General features: G+C 60.0%; 5 protein-coding genes across 5 annotated transcripts; 3 read left to right on the top strand and 2 right to left on the bottom strand.

Annotated features, from left to right (window-relative positions):
- Positions 1-571: 571 nt before the first annotated feature.
- VTJ83DRAFT_4270 (uncharacterized protein) lies at positions 572-1726 on the top strand (the record flags this gene model as incomplete). Its single annotated transcript, XM_071010741.1, has 2 exons — positions 572-796; positions 884-1726. 2 exons carry the CDS (start codon positions 572-574, stop codon positions 1724-1726), a joined length of 1068 nt encoding a protein of 355 aa, XP_070865720.1.
- Positions 1727-1974: 248 nt separating this feature from the next.
- On the bottom strand, positions 1975-4813 carry VTJ83DRAFT_4269 (uncharacterized protein; the record flags this gene model as incomplete). Its single annotated transcript, XM_071010739.1, has 7 exons — positions 1975-2667; positions 2760-3750; positions 3810-3882; positions 3934-3988; positions 4045-4143; positions 4197-4454; positions 4523-4813. The coding sequence occupies 7 exons, from the start codon at positions 4811-4813 to the stop codon at positions 1975-1977; spliced, it is 2460 nt and encodes an 819-aa protein (XP_070865719.1).
- A 1891-nt stretch (positions 4814-6704) lies between these two features.
- On the top strand, positions 6705-8015 carry VTJ83DRAFT_4268 (uncharacterized protein; the record flags this gene model as incomplete). The annotated part of the gene is made up of 1 exon (XM_071010738.1): positions 6705-8015. One exon carries the CDS (start codon positions 6705-6707, stop codon positions 8013-8015), a length of 1311 nt encoding a protein of 436 aa, XP_070865718.1.
- Positions 8016-11026: 3011 nt separating this feature from the next.
- Positions 11027-11987, bottom strand: VTJ83DRAFT_4267 (uncharacterized protein; the record flags this gene model as incomplete). Its single annotated transcript, XM_071010737.1, has 5 exons — positions 11027-11096; positions 11170-11359; positions 11445-11529; positions 11585-11700; positions 11765-11987. The coding sequence occupies 5 exons, from the start codon at positions 11985-11987 to the stop codon at positions 11027-11029; spliced, it is 684 nt and encodes a 227-aa protein (XP_070865717.1).
- Positions 11988-17338: 5351 nt separating this feature from the next.
- VTJ83DRAFT_4266 (uncharacterized protein) lies at positions 17339-23009 on the top strand (the record flags this gene model as incomplete). Its single annotated transcript, XM_071010736.1, has 3 exons — positions 17339-17410; positions 17550-21164; positions 21228-23009. The coding sequence occupies 3 exons, from the start codon at positions 17339-17341 to the stop codon at positions 23007-23009; spliced, it is 5469 nt and encodes a 1822-aa protein (XP_070865716.1).
- Positions 23010-24213: the final 1204 nt, after the last annotated feature.

Here is a 24213-nt window from a genome sequence, read left to right as displayed (position 1 = left end):
TTCTGCTTTGACGGTGGGACTTTTTGTGATGGGAAATGGGTAACTAACTATATATGAATGGGTGGGTGGAAATGTGCGTCTCAAGGTGTAGGATGATGATGGCGGGCTGGCTATGATGGACGAGGTAGGCAGGTAGGCGTATTTTGATTTTGGGTGTGCGTTTTGATGACAAGAGAGGTCTTTTTTGGTTTTTTGGGGTAAGGGGTCTTGAGGTCTCAGTTTACAAACCAGAGATATTTGTGTATATACCTTTTTCGGTGTATGCTGATGCTTACAGTAAGATTCCAAAACAGTTAAATGCTGCAATCTCTCTCTCTGGATGCCGGTGATCGTTCTCTTTGCTAGAATTGATGTGCTCCCTCGCCAAGGTTAGGTACAGAGCTATAGTTCAACCATTCGTCTTCACCCAAGGCATTCCCAGGGGTTGGGGATGTGCTCTGATTCAGAGGGTTAGGGTTATGCGTCTTGGAGTTGTGTTCGCCGAAGCTCAACTTCAACGTCATTCGTCGTTCCAAGATTCCTCAACACCAACACCAAACACAAACAACACTCAACCCACCGATCGCCCGCCATGGCGCACATGACGAACCCGCTGGCCACTCCGGACCAGTTGTTCCAGAGGCGGTCTCTGGGCGCTCTTCCCATGGAGCTGCAAGACATCATCTTCTTTTCGACACAATGCCTCACCCAAGCCGCCGGTCTGCTCTTGCAGCTTCCCCAGTCCGTCACGGCCCAGGCCAACGTCCTGCTCGCCCGCTACTGGCTGGTTGAGAGCATGATGGCGCACGAGTTCAGCGTACGTTTTGCCCGCTTTTTCTCTCCTTGAGCGACTCAATGGACGGATCAGAAAAATTAACAGCAGCGCTCCGGCCCCAACTTGCAGGACGTCTCCGCCGCGACGCTCTACCTGGTCGCCAAGCTCTCCTCCCACCCCGTCTCCCCCCGCGACGTCGCCTACATCTACACGTATCTCCTCTCGTCCTCCTCCGCCTTCTTCCACGACCCATCCTCCCGGCCGCCGCCACCTCCTCCCCCACCGTTCGGTTCCGAGTCAACAACGACAGCCACAGCCTCCTCCTTCTCTTCCGATAAGAGCAACACCCCCTACCTCTCCCCCTCCGGCTACCAGGCCTTCCACGCCCGGCTTCTGCGCCTCGAAGGCCTCGTACTCGCCGCGCTCGGCTTCGACACGCACGTCGCCCTCCCGCACCCGCTCGCCGTCACCTACCTGCAGGCGCTCGACTTCTTTTCGTTCCGCCGGGACGGGAGCAAGGAGGCGGGCAGGCGGGCCCTCGCGGCGCGCGCCGTCGCGTACCTCAACGCGGCGCTGCTCTCGCCGCAGGCGCTGTACCTGACGCACCAGCCGCCCGCCCTCGCCGTGGCCGCCATGTACAGCGCGGCGCGGGACGTGGGCGCCAAGATGCCCGAGTGCGAGTGGTGGGAGGTGTTTGACGTGGACCGGGAGGAGCTGGGGTTCCTGGTGGTGGGGATGCGGAGCGTGGAAGGGTGGGGGAGGAAGATGAGGAAGGACATGAAGGAGGCGATGCGGGGTCGGGAGAGGGGGATGCTGACGAGGAAGGATGTGGAAGGGGAGCTGAGGCGGAGGGGCCTGGTGGCCGGGGACGAGGTCGGGAACGGGTCGAAGATGGCGGTGGTGGATGCGGCGGAGGAGGAGGCGGCGAGGAGACTGGATGAGAAGATGGCCGAGATGGCGTCAGCGGCGTGATATGACGGTGCGGGTTCAACAGAAAATATGTCTACACTCTATTTGTCGGTATTTTACAGGAATGCTCGTCATCGACGCGGAACCAACCAAGACGATGCCAACGGCCTCTCCAACGGCTCGCCCAACCGCCTATCTACACGCTCCAACGGGCGAAAGGGGCCTGGGTCCTTCAGAACCAAACCGCCGAATGCAATGCCGCCCCCTCATCAGGGCTACGCGTTGCCCACCAAGCCCCTTCTGGGCTCGAATCAGCTCCTCAGCACCCTCATGGCGGCCTCCAACCCCTCAATCTCCGAGGTCAAGCGCTCCCTCTCCCACTTGGTATAATTGTCCTCCCCGGCAATCATCTCGAGCTGCTCGTCGCTCAGCGTCGCGACGAGCTTCGGGTTGAAAATCTTGAGGGGGCTCTGCTCGTCGTCCAGGAGGTAGTGCTCAATGGCCACGCGGCACACGGTGTCGACGAACCGCTTGCGCGAGACCTTGTAGTAGCTCTTGAGGACGTCGTGGATGTCCTCCTTGACCTGGTCCGCGTTGGACTTGTTGGTCGCGATCTTGCCCACGTCCGAGAGCTTGATCCGGTACACGTCGTCCGAGTGCTGGCCCACCGCCGTGGCCTTGACCAACACCGTCAGGCGCTCGGACCTGGCGACCTGGAGGTTGTCGTTGAAGTAGTGGTTGTAGGTGCTGGGCCTCCCGTCGAGCTCGATGCGGAGCAGGAACTCGGCGTGCTCCTTGGCTCGGCGATAGGCGTTTTGCAGGTGCCCGAGCAGGACGATCTCGAACAGCTCCTCGCGCATCCGCTTGTCTTCCACGGTTTCCTCCAGCAGGGTTTGGATAAACTGATGGACGGTCACGATGACGCTCTCGACGTGGGCCATGACCATGGACCGCCACTTGGACGCCTGCTCTCGGAAGATCATGGCAAGCAGGGAGCCGCCAAACTAGCCGGATCGCCTCATGTTAGCCTTTGTCCACGCAAAAAAAAAAAAAAAAAAAAAAAAAAATGATCAGCACTGGACGGCCGAAAACCTACCGTTCCCAGCTCTGGGCCACGGCTCATCGAGTAGTGCCTCTCAATGTTGCTCATGATGGCGCCCTTGGTCGGCTCAGGCCAGATCATGTTGTCGCGGACAAGCTGCTGGAGCTCGGGAATCGAAGAGACCCTGGCTCGGATTTCGTTGACGTGCTTCTCGTACTCCAGAACCTCGGGTCCGGTATTTTGGGGGGGTTCTTGGCTCTTGGCTTTGGCATCGGATTTGTCCTTGTCCTTGTCCTTGTCTTTCTCTTTGTCTGACTTGGAACCCGATTTGGACTCCTTGGACTCCTTGGAGTCCGGCTTGGACTCCGGCTTGGACTCTAGGGAATCCTGCTTGGTCCCAAACTCCCAGGAATGCCCTTTCTTGGCCATGAAGTCGGCAAACCCTTCGTTCAGGTGGATGATGTTGGTGGCGAGCTTGAGCTCCGGCTTCTTGGAAAATATGGCGTGGCCGTCGTAGCGACCGTCCAGGGCATCGCGCACGACATCGCCAAACTGCGAGGCCAGCTTGACCAGGCACTCGCGCTGGCTGGCTGCGGTGTTCCGCGGCGGGCCCATCGCGAGGAGCTTCTTGCGGCACCTTGCGAGGCGCTGCTCGACCTCGGTCCTCTGCTTGGGAAGCTCGCGCCTGGCCAGCTCGGTCAGCAGGCTCTGGAGCTCGGCGCGGAGAGCGGGAACGCCGGTGCGGCCAAGGTTGACCAGCTCGGCCCATTGCGGCTCGGCAAACACCTGCTGCTCTTTCATGTGGCACTCGGGGACCGTCAGGGTGTCCTCGTCAGCGCCCCGGTTCCGGACGACGAAGTAGCTCAGCTTCAGCGTCTTTCCCCGGACGAGATCGAGAATGGTCTGGATGACGGCCTGCTCCTTGACCAGATCGGCCTTGGTCAGGACGCCAACCGTCCGGAGGCCGTCCGGGTCCGCTTGCTTGGCGAGTTGCAGAACGCCTTCGGTGGCACGGTCCGACAGGCAGCTCAAGACGGCCAAGATGCTGTTGTTGCGCGTCGTTAGGAAGGACCCGAGAACACGGGGATTCCGTCGTCGACTTACATGGTGCGCTCATGCTCCATGTACCGCCTGACCATGTTCTCGACCTTCAGCTTGTCGTGTTCCGTCGTGATGCCTATTTGGCGTAAGCAACCGAGGCACTTCGGCAAGCGACGATTCCACAAACCTTCGTCCGTGACCTGGAACAAGCCGGGCACGTCGATGACGGTGAGATGGGGTTGCTTTGATGGCCGGTGTTAGCGCAAGAGAACGGACGGAGGGTCTGCTGCCCACGTGCCTCAGGTCCCGAAATCTCAACTTTCAAGATGTCATCGCTGAACATTGGGAGCGAGGCGTCGTTGCTGAAGGCGGAGCGGACTCCCATGACCTCGTTGGCCTGGGGTGATGCGGTCAGCGACAAGAAGGCGTTGCAGTACAGAGAGATCCCACCTCCTCAATGACCCTGCCCAGGGCTGTGCCGTCGAACGAGTCGAGCTCGCGGTGAAAGGCCCTCAGGCGGTCCTTGCGGGCCTGGCTTGAGTCGCTCCACGGAATGATGGTGATGACGGTGCGCTTTGCGGCGCTGCGACGGAGGGTGATCTGGGTGGCATAGCGAGTGCAGAGACCCTGGCCTCGGGGAAAGGCAAAGCCGGTCAAGCTTTCGAGCAGCGAGCTCTTGCCAGACGACTGGCTGCCGACGACGACAATCTGGCCAACCCTCGTCAGCCGATGAGCCCGCCGGGGTTTCGGCGGTGAATGTTTCGAGGCTTCCGTACCTGCGAGGTAGGAATATCGACGCCGATCTCTCGAAGCTTGTCTTGCTTCTCAAGATACACATGGCTGCCCAGCCCTTCGAGAGGCTCGGGTCTCACAACGTTGTCCAAGCGGCGGGTCAAGTGCAGTCTCCTCCGTCCGGTCCACTGAGCTGCTGGGCTTTGACTTCGTGCTGGGCTTGGTGAAGAGGAGACCGCCGGAGAAGAGGCCGGGGGAGGAGGGCAAGGCAGGGTGCTCGTCCTCAACCGAGATACAAGGCGACACCGCCTTGCGAACGGGGAGAGCCGGAACATCGCAAAACGGCGCCGGCTCTGTGTGGTTTTTCAACGTCGCATTAATACAACGAACAAGGCGGGCAGGCGGGAGCTGGGATGTTTGAACTCACAAAGGTACTGGCCTCTAAACTCTGCCCGAAGTCTTGGGTACGTCCTGCGTGCTTCAGGTCCCGGCGACCGCAGTGAACTCGGAGGAGCGAGTGTAAATGGCGTGTGAAAAGTTGGTTGCGTATTGCCGTACATTCAAACACGGTCAAATGCTGTCAATCATAATGGATCCACGAACTTGATTTGCCGGAGAAAGTGGGGCGTCTGTAACGGTGTTACGGTAACTTTCACCCATCGATTCCAGGTGAGAACAGAGCATGTATTGTACAATTATTGTATGGCTGGCTCTCATTCGGTATTTTCATTGTCAAAAAGGAATGAAAGTGAATGAAGTTGGATGCACCATTCCCGTCTTTGAGACATGACCTTCCTTTCTCCCTACGACCAGACACAAAACAAGACGGGACCTCTGACCCGATCAACCGGCTTGCTGCCCCGTCTTCTCCTTTCCCAGCTTGCTTTCGTTCAACCATGCTTCGACCGTCGTGAGACGGGGGATTGAGCTCCCAGAGCTTGGCAATATCCACCCCGAATCCTTCGTTCCTGAACCACTCCGTCATGATGCTCAGCTGCGATACCATGCAGCTCATGAGCTTCCAAACGATCCGGTAGGTGGTCTCGATGGGCTGCCCCGTCTTCTTCTGGCCAGCTCGTTGACTTGCGCAAAGGTCAGCCGATCCCCGGCGATACCCATACCTGGCGCCTTTCCCTTCCAGGCCTCTGCCGGGGGGGGGGTGGAACGCCTCGGCCGCAAAGACGCCAATGTCCTTGGTCGCCACACTATACACTAGAGGCCGGTCGCCGGTGATGTCACGGAGCATGGTCATGAGCACCTCGCTCGCGTAGCCCATGTCGAGGTTCTCTATGAAGGTGGTGAGCCGCAGGATGGTCGAGGGTCCAGGCGTCCAGGCCATGGCGCTCATGCCCTCGGTCGCGGCGGCGCGCTGGTGCTGCTCGACTTTCTAAAAGAGCTCGGGCGTTGCGTTCAGGTTGCCTCTTGGCGAGCTTGATGCGGTGCGACGTGGCTGCGAGGCGCTCCGCCGCCGCCGGCTGGGCGTTCTGCGTGACGGCCAGGATCAGAAAGTCGGAGGGTTCGCGAGCGAGAAGAGCATTGCTCACGGCGCCTCCCCGCTGGCCGGTAGCGCCGGTGACGAGGATAGCACGAGACATGGCGGGTGGTGAGTATCACTGGCGTTGTATGTGTAGGTACCTAATGTAGGTCAGGTAAGCAAAGTGTTGCTATTTCCCCCCTTTTTTTTTTTGCCACATTGAATCGTCTTTGTCATCAGGAATGCCAATATTGACGGGTCAAATCAGTGATCTCTTGCAGCCCCCCTCTGCAGGGCTCCTAGAGTCACCCTACGGTCTTCGGTTCTTGCAATCAGCAATGTTGCTCCGCATCGCAGGTCCGGACTCTCGGGCTGCTCCGTAGCGACGCCATGCCGAAGGATGGGGCGGCCGGGTCGCCCCGCCGGCTCCGAAGTGGGGCCGAAAGACGGAAAAGTGGACCCCGACAAGCCCCGATTTTTGATGCATTTTCGCAGACCCCGCCCCCACTTTCACCCACACAACACCAACCATAGCACCCAACGCCTGGCCGATCAGCTTCACCCCGGCAACTAGCAAGGAGAAGAAGCCTCTTCACAAGAAAAGATCCTTGGTCGCCGAGGCTTCACAGAGCGTTTGAGACAGCAGGACCCGGCATCAGCACCGCTGGCCAAGGGCTGGGCGGATTCGTTGGTTCTCCATCTCAGTCTCATCTCCTGGATCACCCACGGGGGCAGGGAGGATCGCAGTGACAATGCCTGACGTCGATAAGGTGGCCCAGCAGGCCGAGGGGCTCTCGCTGGGAGACGGGGAAGCCATGCCGATGTTTCCCGAGCTCCCACCAGGCCGGACGCTCAACGCCGGCCTGACCCTCGAGGAGACGGTGGCGGATCTCAGCAAGCACCCCTTGTTCATGACGGAGCTGGACCCCAACGAAGATAACGAGGCGCTGGCCGCGCTCCAGGCCATCGCTTACGAGGGCACGCCCCTTGAGAACGCCCAGAACTTCAAGGAGCAGGGCAACGAGTCGTTCCGCGAGAAGCGCTGGCCCGACGCCAAGGAGTTCTACGGCAAGGGCATCGCCATCCTCGCCGCCGAGGAGCAGCGTCGAGCCAAGGGTCTGCCCAGGAAGGTCCGCAAGACCGAAGACACTATAGCCCTCAACAAGGACGCCGACATGTCCGCCAAGCCCGAGGACCTCGTCGAGGACGACAAGGACAAGGCGGCCCAGGCCAACGACAACGACTTCACCCAAGAGCCCGACGACCCGGCCGAGGTGCAGCGCGAGAAAGCCCTCCTCGAAACCCTGCACGTCAACCGCGCCGCCTGCCACCTCGAGCTGCGCAACTACCGCTCCTGCACCCTCGACTGCGCCGCCGCGCTGCGCCTCAACCCGCGCAACATCAAGGCCTACTACCGCTCCGCCAAGGCCCTGCTGGCCGTCGAGCGCGCGCGCGAGGCCGAGGACGCCTGCACGCGCGGCCTCGCCCTGGACCCGAGCAACAAGCCGCTGCTGGCGCTGCAGGCCGACATCGCCAAGGCGTCCGCCGCGGCGGCGGCCCGCCAAAAGGTCGAGGAGGAGCGCGCCTCGCGCGAGCGCCGCCGCAAGGCCCTGCTCAAGGCGGCCCTCGCGGCCCGCAACATCCGCACGCGCTCCACCGGCCGCCCGCCCGACATGGAGGATGCCCGCGTCAAGCTCTCGCCCGACGAGCTCGACCCGGCCAGCGCCCTCGTCGTGCCCACGCTGCTCCTGTACCCGTGCCACGCCGAGAGCGACTTCATCAAGGCCTTTAGCGAGCGCGAGTGCCTGGAGCAGCACTTTGGGTACGTCTTCCCGCTGCCGTGGGACCGGGCCGGCGAGTACAGCGGGTCGGGGGCCGTGGAGTGCTTTGCCGAGACGGTGAGCGGGGGGTTGGTCAAGGTCGGGAAGAAGGTGCCGTTGCTCAAGGTGTTGAGCGGCGGGAACGTGGAGATTGTGGATGATTTGCTCAAGATCTTCGTGGTGCCCAAGGGGAGGGCGGACGGGTTTATCAAGGGGTGGAAGGAGAACAAGGGGAAGCAGTGAAGGCAGGATAGGAGGGTGGGAAGCGGGGGGAAAAAACAATCTGGTTACGGGGAGGAGTCGATGTGATGGAGTATGATACAGCTAGAGAGAGAGAGAGAGAGAGAGAGACGTTGAGCGCGAGCTGAGATGCGACGTCATGTGCATGCCATGCAATCCTGTATTTAAAAAAAAAAGGAAAGAAAAGAAAAAGAATTAAAGATTCACACACCGCGAGGCAGCTGTTGTAGGGAAAAAAAACGATGAGTTACCATTTCACGAATGAATGAATGAATGAATGAATAATTACATGGATGCGATCCGTGTATGCCAATCTAAACCATGACACCACCAAGTCCCGGCCCTAGTACGCAGTACTCCCATGCCTTCATACCCCCCCCCCCCCCTTAGAAAGTCGATGCACCGAGCCAACCCCATCTACCTATGTATGGCATTCTTATGCGACCATTTTCAAGTGTGCAACGAAATGAAACGGGAGATGCAAAGTCCAAAATACAATGCAACATGACAAGGAAATCACGAAAGCCATCGCATCACACCCAACACGATCCTCGGCGAGTGATGCCAACTTTCAAAACCCTCTCCTCCTCCTCCCTTTCCAAAGCAACAAAGGAGCAACCTCCAACATGGAGATACCCAAGCCTAGACTTCTCCCCCATTGGTCCTCTCACATGCCATAAAGCTGAAGGGAGTTCATCAGCAATCCTCGGTCCGCCGCCTCTTGACGCCCCCTATGCCCATGCCCTGGCTCTCGCCGACCCCATCGCAAGCATCGCCGACGGGCTTCCTCTTCCCAGGAGTAAAAGAGCTTGAAGAACGATCCGCGCTTGGCGAACAAGCAGAAGAGACAGCGCTCCGCTGAACGGAAACGCGGCCGTCTTCTGGGTGGGACCCGTCCTCGCCGTGGATCCCGTCGCTCTTGATAGGGGTGATCGGTCGCATCATCGACAGCGGCAGGGCCCGGCGACGGATGCCGATGCCGGCCGCTCCCGTGCTTGAGCCCGACTCCGAGTCCGAGTCGGAGCTGGACGGGCAAGGATGCCACTCTGCATCCGCATCCATGTCCCCATCCGCGTCCGCGTCCGCGCCCCCGTCCACGTCCACGTCCGCATCCTCCCGACCGCGCTCTACATGCACATCCAAGGCTTGTCTCTTTCCGCCTTCGCCATCCCCTTCTTCATGGCAACCCCCGGCCTCCCCGCCCATCCCAAACGACGAACCGCTCCCCCTCGCCCAGCTCCAGCGCACACCGGCGCTCCCCGTGGCCCCGCTGCCGCTGCCGCTCTCGCTCTCGCTCTCGGCAGTCCCCGTGCTGCTGCTGCTGCTGCTGCTGCTGCTGCTGTCGGGGCTCGAGCCGGGAGGGCCTGTCGTGCCGCTCTCCCCCACGGTCTTCCGCCGCAGCCCGAGGAGGAGGAACGCCGCGTCGCGTTCCGAAGCGCGGCGCGGGCCGGTTCCCGCGGCAGGTCCCCTTCCACGGTTGTTGTTGTTGTTTGCAGCAGCAGCAGCAGATGCATCATCATCGTCATCGCCGCCGCCGCCCTCACCATCGCCAACCACCGTAGCTACGCAAAGAGGGGCTCCATACGCGCGGGTGTAATACGCGTAGGCCCGCCGCGCGGTGAGGGTAGCCTGCGGGATGGTCAGGTCTGCGAGGGCGGGGTGGCGCGGCCGACCGAGGCGAGGGGGAAGACGAAGGTTGGATGTGATGGGGGCGGCTGGGAGGAGAGTGGGTGTTGATGACGAGGGAGAGGGGGGCGGGGGTGTGGTGGAAGCTGGAGCCGGGATAGAGAGAGGAGGAGGAGGAGGAGGAGAGGGGGGAGGAAGACGGGGAGTTGATGAAAGCGACTTCTTCCCTAGCTCTGAGGCGCAGGATTGGGCTCGAGGTTGAGCTGGGAGAAGTTGAAGAGCCCGCTGGGGTAGCGGGGCTAGGGCGGGAGTGGATGTCGGTGTCGAGACGGCAGGAGAAGTTGGGTATGAAGACGGCTGGCGCGTAGTTTGGGCCGTGGGGTGGCGGTCTGGGGTCGGCGGCATGGCGAGGCTCCGGATGCTTCTTTTGAGGTCGGCCAGCGTGGCAGGCTTCGCGTCTGGCGTGGACGGGCGCGCGGGCCTGCTGCTGCTGCCGTTGCCGTTGCTGTTGCTGTTGCTGCTCTCGCCTGCATCGTAGTCAACCTCGCCGTTTTCGTGGACGGTAAGAGCTGGCAAGCCTTCGACACGGAGATTCCCTCCATCCTGTTGAACGGCCTCCTGTTCGTCGCTCCCGCTCTCATCTCCGCCGCCCTCTCTGCAGCGCCGGGTAAGGCCATGCTGGAGACTGATCCTGCTCGGCTCTCTCCGCGCATCATTGCCGTCATTCACCTGGCCAAACGAACGTTTGCGAAACCGCAAGGGCGGCAGCGTCGGGCCGCGCTCCACGGGGAGAGGAGGGCCTTGCGACAAAGACGCCGACGATGACAGGATATGACGATGGTTGGACAATCTAGGGCCGTCATGGAACGGATAGGACATGGGAGGACGAGGCGGAGGGAAGTGTTGCGAGCGTGGGGGCTGGCGGTAAGGGTCGTTCCACCGGCTGTCACCGACTGCCCTTCCGGCAACCCTGGCGGCTGCGGCCGTCGGAGTGGGCGGTTGCGGTACGGCGGACAGAAGCGGATTGGCGGCGATGGTCCAGATCGGATGTGCTTTTTGGCTTGCGTTCACCCGGGGCCGATTCGGGAGGTCGTCGGAGGACCGCGAGCGAGGAATAGAGGATGGCTCTGGTGCAAGCACCGCGCGAACTGGCTGAGGTTTCGAATGGTTCACGGCCCTCCAACGTGGCGAATGCAATGGTGTTGGCATGGACGGCTGCGGTGGCGGATGGAAGGAGAATGGCCGAGACGTAGGGTAAACCTGAGGCTGCACGGGAGGCCGGGCCATCGGCAGGTAGGCGTGTTGAGGGTGGTAAAGTCGTTCTCGAGGAGGAGGAGGAGGAGGAGGAGGAGGCGGAGGATGGTAGTCCTCGGTGTCAGTAAATGGGCTCATGGGGACTCGATGCGAGACGTATCCGTCGTAGGGGTCCGAGCTCGGGCCGCAGCGAGCTGCTGGATGCTGAATGTCCGCGGGGCTGAGGCTGCGGGAGGAGCGTGGACTAGGAAGGACGGGGCCTGGTAGCATCTTGAACGACTGCTGGGCCTCGAGCCTGGCCTGGTGCACGATGCTCGGATCGATCACCATCCGTTGGTAGTCGGGAGCCCCCTCGGGGATGCAATCTGCGGGAAACCGTGGGCCGAAGATGGGCACCAGTGCTGGAGAGATCTTGTAGCAAAAGGTTGCGCAGACGGCACGAGCGCACGGGTAGGGCATCCAGTAGCCTGCGAGTATTGTCAGCAGACCCCAGACCAAGCCGTGGTCTCGATGGAAGCGGTTTCTCTGTTCGAGTGCTCTGCCTCAACTCACCCTGTGCCTTGATGGAACCTCCGGTGATGCTGTACGTTATGTCCTTCAGGCCCGGATTCATCCCAAGCATCTTGGCAGGCATGGTCTGCGGACATTAGCAAAGCACGAAAGCGAGAATCAGCCGAGGAGAGTGGCCGGACCTTGGGGTAGCCACAACACTTGAAGAACGGCGTCATTCGAACAAGCCCGACACTATAGTCCCACATGACGGTGTATGCAACTTCGTCTCCGGGAAGCTTGAAGTCGTAGTGGAAGACTGCCCATGTAGGTGGTCAGTCACCTCCTTTGTCTCCATCCCTCCCGACGCCGACCATGCCTACCTTCGAAGCCCTCGCGGCCTGTCTTGGAGGAAAAGTCCTTCTTGCCGCTGTTGTAGGGGATACGCTCGGAAGTGTGTTGGATGGCACCCAGGGGATGGACTCGAAATCTGCGCACCTCCCGAAGGGTGGCCTCGTCGAGGTTCTCGAACGGGGGGTAGCGGACAGAGACGCGAGGCCTGCCTCTCGACGAGGCTCTGCCGAGGGTGTTGACATCGACAGCCATCCTTGAGCTTGACACTGTCGGCGTCCCTGCTGCTCTTAGTCGAGGGCCCGCTGCGGTCCGGTTGCCGTCCAGGGCAGGCGGAGGGGGGTGAGATGCGGGGAGAGGCGGGCGACCGGTTGGCAACGGAGCCCGAGGGGACTCCTCCGGATTAAGAAGGTCGGCGACGGAGACCATGGCGGTGAAGGCCGATGCAGAGATGTCTCGCATAAATCCTCGTCGCTACCTCTCCGGATCTGTGGATGAGGAACTGGCTGGAGAAGGACGAAAGGGGGGGGGGAGGTCTGAACGAGGGTTCTGGAGGAAGCGAACCGGTTATCAAGCAAGGCAACGCTTGTATCCGAGAAAGAAGGGAGGAAAACCAAGTTATTCCACCCCCCTCCTCCCCCCACCCCTCTTCCTCCCCGCCTCTCAGTGTCGCAAACAACAAAGCTCTCGGTGGCCTCGCGAGCCGGCAGCCAGCGGGCGAACAGGCGGGGGAAGGGGAGGGATGCCTTGTTCAAGAGACGGACGTACGGGCACCTGCGACAAGGTCACGTTTCCCGGCCTTTCTCCTCCTGTGGCTGCTGCTTCTTCACCTTCTTCTTCCCTTTCCTTTGGGACCCCGGAATGCAGCGGCCTGCAGCCGCGGTGAAGTGCGTACCGTTCTCTCCAGGAGCTCTCGATGCAGCTGCTTTGTTCGGGTATCCACGGAGTCGAGCCTCTGGAGTTCGTCCGGACGATGGGACGTTTGGCTTTTGTCCACCGCCCTTTTTTTTTTAGAGATCGAGGTGCCAGCGGGTGGTGTTTGGTCGAGGAGGAGAAAGTGAGAAATGACGACAGCTCGGCGGTCAAGTGGATAGGGGGCTGATATGGCGGCGGTAGCGATGGTCTGGCGGCCACGTCCCTGGAGCGGTTGGGCTGGATTCTGGGAGGGGAGCGAAGGGGTGGGAGGATGGGATGAGCAAGTATGCCCCAAGCTTGTCTCGGAGGGAGTGTGAATAGACTGAGAGGGGGAGCGGGCTGGTACACCTCTACAGCACACACACCCCTCCCCTGGTGATGTGATGCTTTGGGAGTGTCTGGCCAGCACACTTGATGAGCTCTACGTAAACCTACTCCTCCATGTGTGCCGCGGAGGGTCCTGTGAAACAGCGAGGCAAACCGATCCTTGCAGGTGAGCCACGCGCCGGAAGAAGGACAGGAGGAATCGAGGGACCCAGAATTGTGATCCCCTCGCAAGCTGGACAGACACGCAAGTCGACAGAAACGGGGTTTCAAAGCACAGGTTCCTGCCGATGTGTCCGGACGGAGAGAGCCGCGGCAGCTTCGTTACCACCAAGAAGAAGACAACAACAAGAAAAGCACATCAACAGGAACGGTGAGATGGGCAGCCACAGAGAGAGACGCAAAATGGCTTTGACACGGATGGATGGAACTTTCCACAGCTCTGAGCGACGGGCCAGGGCAGGGATGCGGCTAGTTGGCGGCCCCTTGACAGAAAGACGAGCGTCGGCCAGCTGCAGGAGTTAGGTTTGTAATGTACTGGTAGATGGAGGCGCCGGTGTGGGAGGAGGGTACAACAAAGAAAAGAAAAGCGCCGTCCCAGGGGGATGACCGGGCCCGCCGGACGGAGATGACTGCTTGACTCGACACGCGTGGTTGCTTCACCGCTGAGGGGTTCTCTTCCCTAGTGAGAGTCTACGATGAGAGAGCCGGTGAGGGACCTTGATGGATGAACCACGAGCTTCCGTTCCCCTGTAACATACAGCTCGGGCCGGTGTTTGCTGGTGTCACGTCCACACCCCAACTCCAACCCCCCCCCCCCCCCCCTTGACATGAGAATCAAGACTGCGATCTCCCATGTCCAAGAGCAGGGACAGCATGCCTAAGTGTCAGGTGATTACGACTAGCAAGTTAGAAGTCAGGCAACGGCCACGGGTTTCTTCCGGATCCTTTTCTCTCTGCCTCCGGGTTCGCGGACATGTTGAGGCAGGATCAGCTGTCGTCATGGCGTTGAGCCTTGCCAACTGCCCACCAAGGTCCCCGCCCCACGAACTTGAGCTGTTCACCGCACGACGGCAGCACAAGAAAACTGTCCGATGGGAACAGGAAGAGAAACGTGACCTGAAACACCCCCCCCCCAAGACGACGACGATGCTTCTACCCTGGGTGCGCCGTCTTTGTTCTCCTTCTTACCGCGTGAACGGTGTTGCCGATGATTTCGACGGGGATGATGACAGGGAGAGCGAGGGAGAAAAAGGGACCCAGGACGGGCAAGCACCTTGAGCTGCTGGGGCCGGATATGCGATCCGGGGTCGATCGAGCGAGGTTGAAAGAAAAGTGTGGCGCAGAGGCTGGCGGCAGGTGAAGCAGGACAGCAGTGAGGAGCATGACTTGACTGTTCGCCGCTGCATGGGGGCCGATCGACGCCGATCGACCCCTAACCTTGGAGAAGAGGGAGGAGGGGGACGGCCGGCGCCTGGACTGGTCCCGCCTAGCGGAGCACCAGACCAACAGATTCTCGCCTTGGGTACTTGGGCACACAGCACACGGTCTGTTGGGTGGGCAGCATGGATACCTCGACTCGTCAAACCCGCAGCGAAAGAGCCAGGGGTTGTGCGGTTTCCGCCGTGATGAGGTGCTGCAGCTACCCGCCCGCCTTCAAGATTGCTCTTCTCGGCGAGGCCGCCGGTGCAAAGAAAGACGAGAAAAGACCAGGGTCAGGGGGAAACCCCCGCCGGCCTCGCCCAGATCGGGTCGGGACCGCACAGGCGTGCGTGTGCTGTGTGTAATCTGAGGCGGCCGTTTCTCTCCCATCCACATCCACCCCCGTTCCCTGGCACTCCTCAAACGGCAACGGAGAAGGCTGGTCAAGAACCAAATCGAGGAGCGGCGGGTGCCAGCTCAGGCCCGAATCGTACACCCGCGCACACGAGAGCGCATTCACTGGGCCGTGTGGCGTCTACAGGCTGCGTCTGTGGAAAGAAAAGGCCGCGATTTCTTCTGGCTTCTCTGGGCCGGTGACGGGCTGTGCTCGTGGAAGGGGGCTACGAATGGAAGTCCCAAGTCGAATCCGCCCATTATCTTCATAGATGAAACCGGATTGTAAGCAACAAGACGATACGAGACGAACGGGCAACGATTCGGTCGGATATGCTCCGATCCCAAGCATCCAACGGCCGCCGGGCGGAGCGGCGAGTCACTTTTATGTTTACCTGATTGCCAGCTGGCTAGTCCCCAGAGCATGCTGTGCCGTGCCATGCCACGCCGTACTTTCTGTTTGCTGGAGTTCCACACGGACCTCACGCAAGCATCACGGGGGCTTGTTGTTGAAGGCTTCCTCCCCCTTTCGTCTTCCTCCCAGCCCCCCCTTTTTTTCCCATCAACAGTACGACCGCCAAGGGCGTGTCGCGGCTGAGGGCATTGGCTCGGGAAATTTCTGGCATGTCGTCTGGGAACACAAAGCAGCAAGGGGGCGGTGGGACAGCATCCCCAAGTACCTTACCTAGAGGCGGGGGAGGCAGACATGACTGGTCCCCGAACGAGAAGAAACAAGGCTGCGAGGCAAGACATGCTGTGGACGCTGAAGTAATTTCACAATTACCCCATAGAATGTTCTGTGCTTCTTCACCGGACCTGGCTCGGGTCAGGGTCCGAGTCGGCGTTGGTCGGTGAACCAGAGCAGACACGGAGAGAGAGCGAGAGAGCAAGCGAGAGGAACCCAGCCAGGAGAAATGGAGGGGCGGGAGCGGGCGTTTACATCCGGCCGGGATCGGGAACGGCAGCGTCACGGTGCGTTGCCATGGTCCTCGAGGGGAGCTAGAAGCTCCCCGGTGCTCAATTTTATTGCCTGTGTAGCGAACTCGGTACTTCCAGGAGCTGAATGGGCCGTCCGTCAACCAGTCCGTAGTCGGAGGACGAGAGAAAGGGCCTAACCACCTCGGTCAACCCTGAAGTGGTCAGCACTGAAGTGTGTATTATGTACATCGCACGACGCTCAGGCAGCTCAGGCAGACTTCTGGAGACATTCCAACCAGGAGCAGAGGGACAGCATGAACAAGCGCGAATCCTCAAAAAATGCCCGAGCGAGACTCGAGATCATGTTGCGGAGTGTCATTGCTGCTACGCAAGGTAGCAAGTAGGTTTGCTGCAGCTGATGGCGGCCGTTTGAGGCGATGACGATGCTGCACCCTCGACGCCATCGCATCTGTTGAACCAAGCACAAGCGACAGATCGTCCGGCTTCCCTTCCCGGTTTTCCCCCTGCCCTGCCGAGAGACATCCGTCACTTGACCAGACGCTTTCTCTGCTGCCGTCGCACCTGTGTGAGGTGGCTTGTGTCACGAATGACCCGGCCGGCCGCTGGGGGGAAAAGATATGAGAGGGATCGTACAAGATGTACAAGGAAGAGCAAACAGACAGACCAGGCGGAGCCCATCTCCCACGACTTCACCATGCCTGGCTGGGGTGAGCAAACAAGAAAGAAGACGAAAAATAAAGGTGGGGGTATCCCAGATCACCGTATATTGTGATCAGAACAATACGGGACATTTCGGGAATTGCAAGGTGAAAATCATGGATTCCATGAGAGTTTCTGTTTGGTTGTTGGTGGTTTGGTTTGGACCTTGATGATTCCCTCTTGTTCATCACATGCTGAAGGTCTCTGACCCACCAAGAACCCGGAAGCTGGGCGGAAAAGTGGGGGCCTACCCCTGACGCAGATTTCCAGGCTGGCGCCCGGGCCTTCCAGTGGAATATGGAAGCCTTAGGCAGACAATGTGGGGTCTTGGCGTTTATGCGTCGCGACGCGCTCCCACCGCCTTGAACGCGTAGTGGGCCTGGGATCGTTTCTTCTCCACCAAAACGACAACACAGAGCACGCGCAAAAAGTGTAGGAGGGGGACCCTGTTTTCTTTTCCCCATTTGCTGTTTACTTGGTTCTGGCACGCTTCCCCGCGACAACGCCAGGCTTTTCCCTCTTCTCACCTCCATTCCCCCCCCCAGGTCGCTGTCCTGATTTCCTTCTTTCCAGGTCCTTTGCACAACGGCTATCGCCTGGAGAGTGCGAGGCTCTACGGCGAACTACCCCTCCATTCCTCAAGTGCACGTTTCGTCGGCTCGCAACCGAGTCGTGCGTGCATGCGCTCGACCTGGACTTGAACTTGGTCGACCGAGGACGAGGCCCTGCCTGATATTTTTTTTTTTTTTCTTTCCTTGCTGTTTCTTTGTTCGCCCGCGACTCCCGCGACGACGCCTTTCTCTCTTTGGTTGCGCCCTGCGCCGCATGTCGTGGGCGCTTTTGTTGTCGACCTAACGATTCTTTGTTCGGACAATTGAACGCGTTTTGTGCTACGTCTCGCGCTGCCATCCACCATGGATTCCGATTTAGACTCGGTCTTTGGCGTCGAGCAGGACGATGAGTCCGACGCCTACTCCCCAGAGCCGGTATGTAAACTTTCTCACGCCCAACAAGTTCTCGGGTCAGAAAAAAAACATAAACAACCACTGCCTCGCCATGTCCCCCAACGCGACCCGGCCTCCTCCCCGGCCTCGCAACGCGGTTTCGCTAACGCCTGCCGTGAAGAAGCCCAAGGCCAAGGCCACCAAGAAGACAGCCGCCGCAAAGCCCGGCAAGATGGTCCAAACAACACTGACCGGCGGCAAGGCCGCCGCAAAGAAGCGCGCCAAACCCGAAGGCGATGCCGACGATGGCGTCCTCGACACCACCCCACCCAAAAAACAAAAGAAGGCCCCGGCCAAGAAGCCCACCGCCGGCAAGCCGCTCGCCCAGATCGAGAATGACAGCATGGCCATCGATGACGACAACGACAGTAACAACATCGTGGATCTGGGCAACGACGACGCCCCCAAGGCCGGGTCATCAAAGACCAAGACGGCCACCGAGATGTACCAGAAGCTCACCCAGCTCGAGCACATCATCCGCCGTCCCGACACGTACATCGGCTCGGTCGAGCGCACCGAGCAAAAGATGTGGGTCTTCAACAAGAACGAGAAGCTCATGGAGAACCGCGTCGTCGGGTACGTGCCCGGTCTCTACAAGATCTTTGACGAGATTCTCGTCAACGCGGCCGACAACAGCCAGCGCGACTCGTCCATGTCCTACCTCAAGGTCACGGTCGACCGCGAGACGGGCGAGATCTCGGTCGAGAACAACGGCAAGGGCATCCCCATCGAGATGCACGAGAAGGAAAAGGTCTACATCCCGGAGCTCATCTTCGGTCACCTCCTGACGGGCTCCAACTATGACGACAACGAGAAGAAGACGGTCGGTGGCCGCAACGGTTACGGCGCCAAGTTGACCAACATCTTCAGCAAGCGCTTCACCATCGAGCTGCAAGACTCCAAGAACGGCAAGCGCTACAAGCAGACGTGGACCGACAACATGGGAAACATGGGCCCCGCCAAGATCACCTCCAACAAGTCGTCCGACTTTGTCCGCGTCTCCTTCCTGCCCGACTACAAGCGCTTCGGCATGGAGAGCGGCATCGACGACGACCTCGAGGCCCTCATCTACCGCCGCACCTACGACATGGCCGGTACCGTCTCGGGCGTCAAGGTCTACCTGAATGGCGATCAACTCAAGGTCAACTTCAAGTCGTACTGCGAGATGTATGCCAAGGCCATCGCGATGGAGCGCGGCGACGTCCCCGCCGAGGGTGAGAAGCCTGCCTCGGCCAAGGTCGAGTTCGACCAGGTCCGCCACAACGGCCGTCTCTGGCAGGTTGGCTTCACCGTCTCGGACGGCTCCTTCCAGCAGGTCTCGTTCGTCAACAACATCGCCACCACGTCGGGCGGCACGCACGTCAACTACATCGCCGACCAGATCTGCGAAGCCCTCAGCAAGGAGCTCACCCGCAAGAAGAAGGGCCACTCTCTCAAGCCGTCCCACTTCCGCAACCACATCTTCATCTTCATCAACTGCCTGATCGACAACCCGGCCTTCACCTCCCAGACCAAGGAGCAGCTCACCACCAAGGTGAGCGCCTTTGGTTCCAAGTGCATCCTGAGCGATGCCTTCCTCAAGAAGGTCAAGTCTTCGGACGCCATTGCCCACATCATGGAGTTCGCCGACCGCAAGGCCGACAAGATGCTGGCCAAGAGCGACGGCAACAAGCGCTCCCGCATCAGCAACGACAAGCTCATCGACGCCAACTGGGCCGGCACCAGGCGGGGTCACGAGTGCACCTTGATCCTGACCGAAGGTGATTCAGCCCGTGGTCTCGCCGTTGCCGGTCGTGCCGTCCTCGACCCGGATCGCATCGGCGTCTTCCCCCTGCGCGGTAAGGTCCTCAACGTGCGCGATGCGTCGCTCGATGCCATCATGAAGAACAAGGAGATCGAGAACATCAAAAAGTTCCTCGGTCTCAAGCACAAGCAGCACTACACCGACACCAAGGGCCTGCGCTACGGCCACCTCATGATCATGGCCGATCAGGATTTGGACGGTAGCCACATCAAGGGTCTGCTCATCAACTTCCTCGAGGTCCAGTTCCCCTCGCTGCTCCAGATCGAGGACTTCTTCCAGGAGTTCATCACCCCCGTCGTCAAGGTCTGGCAAGGCAACAACCCCAAGAAGCCCCAGAACCTCAAGATGTTCTTCAACCTGCCCCAGTACGAGGCTTGGAAGGAGGAGCACAAGCACGAGCTGCGCAAGTGGAAGTACAAGTACCTCAAGGGTCTGGGTAGTTCGTCCAACGAGGACGCCCAGATCTACTTCACGAACCTGGATCGCCATCTCAAGAGGTTCGAGATCCTCAGGCCCGAGGATTCGGAGCAGCTCGAGCTGGCCTTCGGCAAGAAGAAGGCGGATGCCCGCAAGGAGTGGCTCGGCAACTTCATCCCGGGCACCTACCAGGACTCGACGACCACCCGCAAGAGCATCTCCGAGTTCATCAACAAGGAGCTCATCCTCTTCAGCATGGCCGACAACGTTCGTTCCATCCCCTCCATGGTCGACGGTTTCAAGCCCGGCCAGCGCAAGATCATGTACGGTGCCTTCAAGCGCAACCTGGTCAACGACCAGAAGGTGGCCGAGTTCGCCGGTTACGTCTCCGAGGTGGCCGCCTACCACCACGGCGAAGCCTCGCTGCAGGCGACCATCGTCGGCCTCGCCCAAAACTACGTCGGTTCCAACAACGTCAACCTGCTCGAGCCTAGCGGCAACTTCGGTTCGCGTCTCTCGGGCGGTAACGACGCCGCCAGCGCTCGTTACATCCACACGCGCCTGTCGCCCTTCGCCCGCCGCATCTTCTCCAAGCTCGACGACCCCAATCTCGAGTACCAGATCGACGACGGCACCGTCATCGAGCCCAAGGTCTACGTGCCCATCCTCCCCATGGTCCTCGTCAACGGCGCCGACGGTATCGGTACCGGCTGGAGCACCAACATCCCCAATTTCCACCCCATCGACATCGTCGAGAACCTCAAGCGCCGCATGGGCCGCCTCGACCCGAGCGACCCGGAGGAGAGAGAGTTCAAGCCCATGATGCCCTGGTTCCGCGGCTGGAAGGGCGTCGTCGAGTCCGACGGTCCCAACCGCTACAAGTTTACCGGCGTCATCTTCCAGGACGAGCAGAACCCCAATGAGATCCACATCACGGAGCTGCCCGTCCGCATGTGGACCGACAACTTCAAGTCTTGGCTTGAGGAGGTCATCCGCGCCGAAAAGACGCCGTCCTTCATCAAGGACTACCGCGAATTCAACGACCACAAGACGGTCCACTTCATTATCGAGATGGAGGACAAGCATTTGAGGGCCGCGCTCGAGGAAGGCCTCGTCGAGAAGTTCAAGCTGTCCAAGACCATGGCCATCACCAACCTTGTCTGCTTCAACACCCGCGGCCAGATTCAAAAGTACGACAACGTCGAGCAGATCATGGAGGAGTTCTACCACTACCGCCTTCAGTTCTACGCGAAGCGCAAGGAGTACTGGCTCGGCGTGTATCATGCCGATTACCGCAAGCTCCAGAACCAGTACCGCTTCATCACCGAGATCATCGAGGACAAGCTGGTGGTCAGCAAGAAGAAGAAGGCGGTGCTGGTTCAGGAGCTGCGCGAGCGCAAGTACGAGCCCTTCCCGCCCAAGGACGACAAGAAGGAGCCCGGGGCCGAAGGCGAGGACGATATCGAGGAGGACGAGGCTGCCGGTGGCGCCCGCGACTACGACTACCTTCTCTCGGTATGCTTCCCTGCTTGACCGCTTGCTTTTTTTTTTTTTGGCAACATGCTAACCCACGTCTAGATGGCCATCTGGTCGCTCACCAAGGAGCGTCTCGACAAGCTCAAGGCTCAGATCGCCGCCAAGAAGGCCGAGTACGACGAGCTCGACGCCATGAGCGAGAAGGACTTGTGGGTCAAGGATCTCGACGCCTTTATCGAGGAGTGGCATGCGCAGCTCAAGCTGGAGGAGGAGATTACGACGGATATCCGCCGCAGGGGCCGCCGCGCCTCGCAGAAGATCGGCGCCGGCCGGGGCCGGAAGCTCAAGGCCGCCGACGACGATGACTACGCGCCCGAGAAGAAGGCCAGGGCCAAGCCCAAGCCCAAGGTCGAGAAGGTAGAAAAGGTTGAGACCAAAACCCACGAACGGTTCGCCGAGAAGTTCGCAGGCGCAGCGAAGACGAAGCCGAAGAGCGAGCTCTCGGACGACGACTTTGCGCTTCTCGGTTCCAACCCTGCCATCAAGAAGGAGAAGGCCGACTCGCCGCCCCTTGAGGCAGCTCCCAGCCGCTCCAAGCGTGCTGCTGCAGCCACGGCCAAGAAGTACACCATCGCTAGTGATGAGGAGGACTCGGACGAGGACTTTATGGAGCTGGGCAAGTCGGAAGTCAAGAAGGAGCCCGGGTCGTCCGCGGCCGACGAGAAGCCTGCTCCTGTGACGGCCGCCAAGGCCAAGGCCTCGCACCTCCTTGATGATGAGGACGAGTCGATTGTGCAAAGGCCGACCAAGCGCGCCGCGGCAAAGGCCAAGCCGAAGTACGCCGATAGCGAGGAGGATGAGGACGACGACAACAACGACGACGACGACGACGATGATGATGATAACGCGTTCGAGTCCGCGTCCGAAGATGCTCCTGCGCCTGAGCCCGAGCCTGCCAAGAAGACGGCCAAGCGCAAGGCCGCATTCTCGGACGACGAGGAGGAGTCCGAGGTTGTCGAGAAGCCCGCGAAGCGTGCCGTGACCAAGGCCAAGAAGCCATCCTATGCCGAAAGCGAGGATGAGGACGAGGAAGAGGAGGAGGTGTCTGAGCCGACCGGAAAACCCAAGCGCGCCGCGGCGAAGAAGGCGAAGGCCAAGTCCACCTACGTGGACTCGGACTTCGGGTCCAGCAGCGACGACGACGGCGAGGACAACCTCGGAGATGTCGGCGCCTTGGTCAAGGGAATAGGAGGCGCTCCTGCCGGCAACGGCGGCCGGCTGAGCCTGTTGTCCATGTCACGCCCGGGCGCCGCCGCCGAGGTGACGCTGCCCCGCATGAAGTCCAAGTCGTCCAAGGCCCAGCAGGAGGATGACGAGCACGACGACACCAACTACGAGGCCCTCGCCAAGTCGTCGCCGCTCAAGCCCGCCGGCAAGGACGACGACCTGGACGACTTCCTGTCGGACGACGAGCCCGGCCCTTCCACCAAGGCGGCGGCCAAGTCGGCGACCGCGGCGGCCTCCAAGGCCAAGGCCCCGCTGAGCGTCGTCCCGGCGCCCGCCAAGAAGCGCGGCCGCCCGGCCGGGTCCAAGAACAAGCCCAAGGACGAGGTCAAGACGGTCAAGACGGCCGCCGGCGCCAAGAAGACCATCGCGACCCTCTCGCCGGCCGCCAAGGCGTACGCGGCGAAGAAGGCGGCGACGGCCAAGTCCAAGGCGGCCGACGACGACGACGAGGTGATGGAGGACGCGCCCCCCGCCGCCGCCGCGAAGCCGAGGGCGAGGCCGGGCCGGGCGGCGGCGCAGAAGGCCAAGCCCATCATTCTTGACGACGACGACGAGGATGAGAGCGACGCCTTCGACATGGATGACGATAGCGAGTGAGCCGGGCAAGCGAGAGCCGTCGGGGTGGATGGATGTGAGAAAGAGGTGCAGAGTGGGGGTTGATGAGACATGACTACCTACGATTCCCGTCCGTTCATTTTGTTCTCTGGGGGAGGAGGAGGAGGAAGAAGATGTCTTTTTGTGCTGTCCAGAGTCCTTGACTCTTTGAGTTTTTGTTGAGTCTTTGGGTCTTGGCAGGTTGAGAGGTGATGGTATGTGGTGGGATAGGTTTTCCTTTGTCGTCTCCTTTCTCTTCTTCGGGTTGCTCGATTTAGTCCACGTACCGTTGTAGTAGCCATTCATTCCCCTTTTTGAGAGGAATCAATATGCACCCCAAATATGTACTACTAGAACCCTACCTAACCTACCTACCTACCCTATGTACTTGGCAACCTGTTGTGGTTTTGTCTATGAGGTCTGGGTCTTAGGCTGCCTCGTAGAGCTGTTCTGTTGAAGCATGTGCCCTGCTGCAACCGCCGCCTGAACCGAGAACCCCCCCCCCCTCAAAAAAAAAAAAAAAAAAGTCATATTCATATTCATCCAGTGATGGTGGATGCTTTCCGCAGTCCAACATGGTCACTACGAACTCGGACCCCGCACGTCACACACGACTCGCTGCGTCTCCAAAGAGGAAGTGCCGTGGGAAAAGCGAAAGAGCAACGGAAAGCAAAGCACCAAGTTAAGCAGGCCTAAAGGATAAACTAAACAGAGACAAAACCCCCCCTAACCCCTCCCCTTTTGTGAAGCAGAGTCCCAGTACACTTGATTCACAACCACCGCAGCACCCAATCAGCCATCCCCCCGCCCTATCCTTCCGTTCCTCAACGCATCCCACCTTGCACCTGGAAAATCGAGTCCGAACCACCCAAAGCCCAATGACAAGAGAAGGAATCTTACACACAATCGAGACGGCCGTAGCCTCAAGACCACCCCTCACCCATACACCGTATGCATTCAAGGCGACAGCTCCGTTCCCACCCCTTTGGCGATGAACCGACCGCGTTTCTTTCCTTGCGATGCCAATCTGTCCAGTTGATTGTCATAGCTATGCTCTCTACCGCTCATGCCATTCCTTCATCTTCAGCATCTCACTTCCTCCCTCCTGCTTCCCTTCTCGCTTTTTTGTTTCTTTTATTGTGCATCCTCCTACTACTAGGGGGGAACCTACACCCCCGCTCTCTTGTTGATGCGTGTCAACGCTCAT

This window comes from Remersonia thermophila, chromosome 4 (assembly GCF_042764415.1).
Source record: "Remersonia thermophila strain ATCC 22073 chromosome 4, whole genome shotgun sequence".
Lineage (NCBI taxonomy): Eukaryota > Fungi > Ascomycota > Sordariomycetes > Sordariales > Chaetomiaceae > Remersonia > Remersonia thermophila.
This window is presented reverse-complemented; position numbering and strand designations above follow the sequence as displayed.